Below are 8,493 nucleotides of genomic sequence, written 5' to 3'. Positions count from 1 at the left end.
GTTTGTAGAGAGGAAGTGGGGTCTCGGGGTGTAGGTGTATATGTTGTATATGAGTTTAGTAATATATTTTAATCCTTCTCCTTTCCTCAGTTTTTTACTGGTTGTTAAAATTAAACAACTAGTAGTAAACCTTAAAATAGAATGATGAAGTCAGATATACAAAGAAGTATGATAATAATTCTTAAATTCAACAAGATTAAATTCCTTAAGACTAAATGGGTTTTTCCAAAAAATGACAGGTCTTAATCAGGATCTACTCTTTTGAGGATGCATGAACAACTTCTTGAAGAAATAATGGTTTGTCAATGAAAGTGGAATACATTTTGTGAATAATTATACATGATCGAAAAAGATGGTGCCAAAAGACTGACTCTTATTGATCAGACTTCAGCCAGAGCTACTTTATTGAAGTACATGTCCTGCTGGTTATAGTTGGAAAAATTAATTTGATGATGCACAGGCATTGCATAAGTCATCCTGATTACCATAATAACATTCACACACATGTAAGTAATTAGGATTAGGATTTAGGATGAATTAGGATGCTAACAGCTAGAAATATTTTAATCTTATAATGCCATCATAGAGGGTGATATACCCAGCCATGCTTCAAAAATAATTCATGAAATCAGTGGAAATAAAGAAAATTTGTTCAATTTAAAGCAAGAACAAGTTGGTGGAGAGTCTAGTGACAAAGCAGATAAGACAGAAATTGAGGATCGTTCAGAAGAAGAAGAAGAAGAAAAGAACAAGCATGGAAATATAGAGACAAATATGGAAGATGTACCTTCTATGAAAAAATAAAACAAGAAAAACTAGCATGACATGTATTAATTATTAACTAGAGAGCATTATGCAACAACATGATAGTTTGAGGATATGTGCAATTGCAGCATTATAGTTATAGTTCTGAATCTTTAGTTTTAGAAACTTAATCGTTCCTTGAATATTGTAACCAAAATAGAACTGCTACACATGTTTAATCGCAAACACAATTTTTAATAACTTAAGATTGTTAACTTTTTGAACAAACATTGGACGCAATATACGTGTGTTTTGATTTTCAATCTAGTGATACACAGTCGAGGTACCACTTTAAAATTATTATATGATCATGACATCTAGGTTCATTATTTCTTCACGTGTGTAAACTACAGAAATGCCTGTCTGCTGTATTAAATGATCAACACAATATGAAATGACTTATAAATGTATATAAACATCTTAACTAAAAAAGAAGTACAATTAGAAATACAATCCATTAACGCCATCCACTCGAAGCCAATCTATTGCAATAAGAATGAACGTTTTTTAAAGATTGACACAAACACTTAGAAGAAGTCAAATAGGAAAAGCATTTACATCGTTTGTAATAAGTTAACATCAGTTCCCATCAACAGTAATCAATTATTGAGAGATTAAGTAATACTTACTTATAATACTTTATATCATCCCTTTCATCATCGTAATCTTCTAAAAACTCCTTAAGTCTTTTAGCTTCCTTTTCTCTCTCTTCTTCTTTTAACCTCTTTTTTTCTTTTTCCTTGAGAGATTCTTTAACTTTATGCCTCTCTCGACTCTCCCATGCCCTTAACCGTTCCTTAAACATGAAATTCAAAACCAAATAATAAATAAACATAATAATTAACAGTATCCAACTATGCCAATATTATTCTCAACCAAATAAATTAAATATTGAATTCCTATTCGAGTGTATTAATTTCTAAATTAAATAAACAAAAGTAATTGCCCTATGAGATGTCATTGGGAAATTATTATGTCAAATATTACAATAAATTAAATGAAAAATATTTGTCAAGGCTATAATAAGAATCGTTTTACATAGACATAGTCAACATTTTTATCTGATATTTTGCATAAGGTAATCATGATGGATTTATGAGTTCAAGTTACAAATATTAAAAAGTTTAAGTAACAAATAATTGTTTTTGAGCATTTATGTCATAAAAAACTATTAGCTGTATTTTTGTACCAATTCTGAGTTGTTCTTACTCATTTTTTAATAAAAAATGATGAGCAATAGCAAATTAAATTTAAAAATTTTCATTATTATTGCAAGTTTTTGTAAATTTGTTAATTTTTCAGGTAAATGAGGTTTAACTTCAAAACTCCACGAAATCCACTGTCATATTGAAAAGGTCCATAGATTTAAAGATAATTGATACAATTTTTCCATTTATGAGAGAAACAAATTTTATGATTTTTAGAACTGAGAGGACTCTGCCATGAAACCAACTCAATCAATGATGATTGTATGAGAATTGTAATTATATTTTTTAGTCATCCAGAAAATACATTTTTATACCAAGATAAGCACAGATTGGATAAAAATTAGAAGGAACATGATATTTATTTTTTCAGTACTTATTAATAGTTTTAAAAATAAGGGAAAGGTAAATTGTTTCGTTTTTTTCAAACAATAAAAGTATCTGAAAAGTAAAACAAACTTTTTTTTATTATAGCCTTAAACAATTTAAAACATCTTAGAACACATAATTAGAATTTTACCTGATAAGCAGCTTCCTTTTCCCGTGCCTTTCTTTCTTGTTTTTTCCTTTCTTTTGCTTCTTCCTCCTCCTCCTTTTCCCTAAGAAGATCTCTCTCCGATTTACTGTCCCGCTCTTTGTCCCTTTCCCGTTCTCTAGGACGTTCAGAATCTCTATCTCGTTCCCTTTCCTTGTCTCGTTCTCTTTCACGATCCCGTTCCCTAGATCTAATAATATTAATCAAATTTAAAAAGCCCAGTTTGGTGGTTTAATAATCAAATTAAAACTTTATTAGAACCAATCAACACTGTAGTTAAATTGTGTGTTTTATAAGCTACACCAATAATTTTCATTTAGCAACATAAACCTAAGGTAAAGTATTTCTCTAAAAAACAATTAGATAGGAGTCATTCTCAAATTTTGGTGCTATTTCAGTTATAGAGCTTCTTAAGAGTCATCAACCATATGAATGTGAATGATTATATTTTTCTCTTAGTATCTTCCTCGAGACCAACATTTCCTGCTCACTTTAAGTTCTCAGTATTAACTGTTATCTAGTTATAAAATATATAATGCTTGTTACGTCATTCCCTGGCCCTGTCACAAAGCTGAGGCTGGGACTTTACAAGACAATAATTCCAGTTTCTTTTGTAGTGAACCTAAAAAAATCGCTGCAATCTTTTCAACATTATCTCAAGTATTAGTATAAATCATAAATTTAATTTTAGATTGAATATACCAATCACTATAACACTTTTTACCTCTATCGCACGGTTTTCAGTCACTCCCGAGCCTTTTCATAAAATGGTAACTATTATACATTAAAAAAAAAAAGGTGCCTACATACACTTTTTACCAAGAAGGTGATCAGGACACACTAGAAGGAAGCAGAAAACATATGTTCTCCTTCGTTACCTTCTTTAATTTCTTCACTTGGATCGAGGATGAGAAAGAGAATGAAAAATGTATGAGTATTTTTATCAGTGGTCACTCCCTAGTACTCTAAAAAATCAATACTGATAATACTTATATTCTATAAATCACTACTTGCCAGTTTGATATTTTGACTTATTTTTTTCTTGAAGTTATGGGAGTGTTTTACACAATTAATTCAATTTGTATAAATAAAAAAATGGTACTAAAAACTTCAGCTAGTTCCTTTAGATCCTGCTAAAGCATATGGTGTTTGTTTAAATAATATTTTCAAAATAATATTAGTACAAGACATTGGATACTATGTTCTATATAGAGTTTTATTATCAAAATAGATTTGATAACAGTGAAAAAGTGAGAATCCTATAAGTATTTTTAAGCAGGACAAGATTTTTATTAGTTTCCCTTTGTTTTATGCAGAAAATCGTTTTAGATCTAAGAGTGAAGACTGATCATTACTAAATAAATATTTAAAATTAGAATTAATACATTAATTAGGTGCACTATTTCATTTTATCACTTCTTAGTCGTATAAATTACTTTCTAATATAAAACTTTTTAAAAAAAATCGATATCACAAGAACCGTAATATAAAATGTGTGCCTGCTTCAAGATTTTATCAAGAAGCTTTTCCTGAAGGCAACTAAGACGAAAAAAAACTGGATCAATCGACTTTAATTTTTTATATCTAAATAGCACTAAATTTTGGAAAATGACTCATAAAGATCCTCAGATTATTTTTGTGAAATGATAACACTAACAATATTGCTTATAAAAAAATGTTGATAGGTTCATTACTTCATACATAGGTTCAATTTATAGTAAAAGAAAAAGTATATGGTACCTTTAAGACATTCTAAAATATATAATAGTCAAGCAGTTATGGTATTAATATTTAGGGCAAATCAAACTGCAAAATTTGGAGTAAATAGGGAAATAAATCAATCTTATAATAAATAAGAAAAATAAATACTCAGCAATTAACACAAAACTATAAGGAAACAAAATGTAAAGCAGCGATCCCAACTAGTGGCCTACAAACTATAGATAAGCCACCAAAACCTTGGAGTAAGCCGTGGGAGGGTCTAATAAGAAATATTTTTTGAAGACTAATCATCAGAACTGTTTTATTTTTTGAAAGATTTTAACATGTAAATGCACTAAAAAAAGTGCCTCATAATGCTCTTTAAAAGGACCCAATTTTCTTGAGAGACCCCCCGTATCCCCAAGGGAGATGGTCAGCACATGGTTCAATGTCTAGCCCAGTGGTCCCCAGACTTCTACAGGTTGAGAACCATTGCTACAAAACCTGATGAAAAACGACTGAAGCCTTTATTGAACCTTCCTCGGCCTATTAACTCAATTAAAAAAAAAAAAAATACAATACAAATTTTAGATTGCTAATATTATCTCAGCTCTAAGTGGCCAACAACTATTAAAAATGTTATAGCTCATTGACATACCAATAAAAGTGGCCAAGTATCAAAAACCATTTATTTATTCACTTAACGTCTATACAATGGATTATACTTAGGCTGCCTATCTTCCAGTTCCTCTCTATCATTTTTTTTTTTAAATAGTTTGTATTCTTGCATTTGTTATTACTCAGATTAAACTAATACATAACACTCAAGTTCCATCAGAAATGGTTGGTAGTGCAGAAAACTACAGATACTGTACAGTACTCCTGTACTGTACAGAAGCCCCTGTTAGGCGGGGACCAAAATCACATCACAACGTGAGATACCTTCAAGGCACGCCATCAAAAAGAAAATTTACTACTGAAAGTATTTAGCTCAATACAAGAAATTTTGTCAGTATTCATTCACTTTTTCATCTTCCAGTACCTCGTCATCCTTGTAACATATATATATTTTTAACATTTTCTAAAACCATTTATCGTCACACGCTTTCCTCTACTAAATATTTTAAATATTTTCTAGCCACTTGTAACATTTCCTCTAAAAAAACACTTTGTCATCTCTGTAACATATTTTTAAATTCTGAGTCTGGCAGAACCCACTTGGCGGTTAGTTTTCAAGCTAACATGTTCGTTTCATGCTTTATTAATTTTTTTTTCCCTATCTTTATTTTACCCCCCCCTCCTTTTCTATTCTTTTCTTAATTTTCCTTACCCGCATTATTAGTTAAGTTCACCATATATTATTATTGTTGTTTTCAATTTTTTTATTAATCTTTTTTCTATACATTTCTTTTGTTTAACTTAACATATATTTTGCTAAATTAAAAACATATACTCTACTTTCAAAATCTCTTCAATATTGAGTAATTTCAAACATATCCTGGTGAAAATGAACACGGCAGAAGATGGAATTTCAAAATTCTTCAGATTATTTGAAGGTATTATTATCTCTTTATTGGAATTATGGACAGCATGTTTTTTATTCTAACCCCATGGTAAATAAATAAAATAAGTAGTTTGTTAATAAAATACCATTATTTTATTAACAAACTACTTATATTATTTATTTAAACTGCTTGCAATTATATTTGTATATTTAAAATTGTATGCTTTGTACAACGATTTCATGTCAAAATTAACTGTCCTTATTTACATAAAACCTATAATCACAGTTATTTAGTTAATGATAAACAAATCATTCTGTTTATCTCCTTGCAGTTCGGCCAATTTAGAATTAACATCACATTCGTAAATATCTAATATTTACTCAAAAATAAAAGACCCTATCCCTCTTCTACACTGATCATTAATTTATTTTACTATTTAATTAACAGTTATGAATCTTTTATCATTTATGATTCAATTCAATATTTTGTATTTCCAAATTTGTTTGTATACTATTCCTTTTCAATTTTATGTTTCTCTAAATGTTGTTGTTATCTCTTTTGTTCTATAGCCCTGATGAAGACCTGAAACTCAGGTCGAAACGTCGGCATAAAATAAATAAATATGGTTTTGTTTATTTATGGTGTTCTTTGCTGACCGCACCCCCCGACAAACTTCTCCAATCATTAATCTACGGTCAACTATCTACACCTCAGTAGTTATGATGGATGACCTAAACAGTAAAAACAAACTATGGAATTGTCATAGTACTGATAAAAATGGTAAACTACTCTTAAATAAAGCAACACGTATGAAATTCCAAATACTTTTTCCGGATAATCCTACATACTTTCTCACAAACAGTCGTAAGTCCAATACACTTGTTATCATATTATCAAAATCATTTTACTCACTAAGCCGCTTAATATTTCTTCCAGTCTTCAGTTTAGATCACAGCCCAGTTTTATTTTGTATCAAAATAAATACAATAGTGCGACCTCTCACAGGTAAAAATAAGTATAAATCTTTGAACCATCGTTGAACAATTAACCAAAATTTAGAATAGAACCCATCAGCACAGAAGAAATAGATAGAGCAATAGGCAATCTAACAAGTTTAATTTCCACCACAGAACATCAATCTATACCCAAAACCTATGTTGCTCTAAGAATTGATGAACTCCCCGACACTCTTAAAAAACTAATTAAGTTTAAAAATACAATAACAAATAAATTTCAAAAATCTAATTCTGCTAAACTTACGAAATTTCTTTCTAAGCTTATAGACCTTAGAAAGAATCTCTTAAAATGGGGGGAAACATTTGTAAATATTCACACATTTTGATAATTTTAGAAATTTTTCAATCACCATTCTTATGTAATGTAGCTCTAACTGTTCTGTATTAGAACTACTAAAATCATATAAATATTTATTTAAAAAATACTATAATGTATTTACATTGCATATTACATTACATTGTATACAAAGGCTTTATGTTGCACATTTTTTTCAAAGGGGATGGCAAAAAAAGGGAAATAATGAACGATGAATTTCCACTTCACACACTGACAAGTTAAGTGATGTGTGAAATTTGTGACGGAAACATCGGAAAATGTTCTAGAGCTGGATCAATTGGTCAAAAACTCTAGAATCCTTTTATCCGGGTTCTAAACTATTGGGGAAAATTAAAAAAAAAAAAAGATACTAATACCTTTCCCAAAGGATCTCCAATATAACATTAGCATACAACACAAAAAAGAAGGATTATTACCAATCCCTTCTAATGTTGTCAAATATTAATGTTAATTTAACATCTAATTATCATCTAAAAAAAATTACCCGTTAATGAGAAACTACAATCAGAAACATCAAATTCAATGCATTCTACCCAATTATATATTGCATAATTTTTATTTTATTTATTTAAAAATAACTGTGCATAATCTATATTCAAGTAAATTATTATGAGTCTAGTATATTACCATTAACACTCTTTAAGTGGATGCACAGTTTTTCCGTTCAAGGGAAGGTAATTGAAATGCACGCACTGCATCAGATTTTTCAAAATAGCATTAGAGTTCAGACAAATAAAATTTAATTATTTTACACTTACATTTTCTTATCTTACTCTTGATTTTATTGAAAAAATACCATCTTCCCAATCAATAATTTCAAAATTATTAAAATTTTGTGTGGTGTGTTAGCTTCCACGGGTATGAAGTTGTCATAATGATTATAGAAACATGATTATCACTCCATTCCACACTAAGAACCAAAATGGTAAACCAGAGATGTACTTTAAATGAATAAGAAATTGAGAATACACCAATAATTGTTCTTTCTCTTTCTACTTTAGATAGTCACAGAAGTATAATTAATTTTACCCAGAATACTCAGCTAAAATGTCCAATATTCAATAAATTAAGGGTCACATTACACCCAAAAAAAAAATCAAAGAAGTAAAAAAAAATTAGTCAATAATTAAAGTTAAATAGGTCATGAAACAAAAAAGGCTTTTAGTAAACATCAATAAAATAAGGAGCATTTTAAATAAGAAAATAAAAGACAACATCAAATCCATCTAAATAAATATAATTAGTACTAAATTTATTACATTTATTAATGAATTTAATGTCCCTGTAATGGAAATTATATTCCACCAAAGTTTGCTTTCGATCAGTGTTCTCAATTATGTGTTAATATTGATTGTGTGTGTGTGTGTGTGTGTATATATATATATATATA

The 8,493-nt window shown here is 29.1% G+C and overlaps 1 protein-coding gene across 3 annotated transcripts in view; it reads right to left on the bottom strand.

Moving 5' to 3' along the window:
* LOC106689699 (RNA-binding protein 25) overlaps positions 1 to 8,493 on the bottom strand; it is a 39,343-nt gene that overhangs the window by 6,496 nt on the left and 24,354 nt on the right. For 2 of the 3 annotated variants that reach the window (XM_014434815.2, XM_014434817.3), the window contains exons 11-12: positions 2,530 to 2,734; positions 1,434 to 1,600 (exon numbers count right to left, since the gene is read on the bottom strand). In XM_014434815.2, the coding sequence (XP_014290301.1) occupies positions 1,434 to 1,600; positions 2,530 to 2,734 (372 nt within the window). The remainder of the gene's footprint in view (positions 1 to 1,433; positions 1,601 to 2,529; positions 2,735 to 8,493) is intronic. The other variant, XM_014434816.2, reaches the window with a different exon arrangement.

This window comes from Halyomorpha halys, unplaced genomic scaffold (assembly GCF_000696795.3).
Source record: "Halyomorpha halys isolate HHAL.00 unplaced genomic scaffold, Hhal_1.1 Scaffold1432.1, whole genome shotgun sequence".
In the NCBI taxonomy this organism is placed as follows: domain Eukaryota; kingdom Metazoa; phylum Arthropoda; class Insecta; order Hemiptera; family Pentatomidae; genus Halyomorpha; species Halyomorpha halys.
The sequence above is the reverse complement of the archived record's forward strand: the minus strand, read 5'-3'. Positions and strand labels throughout refer to the sequence as shown.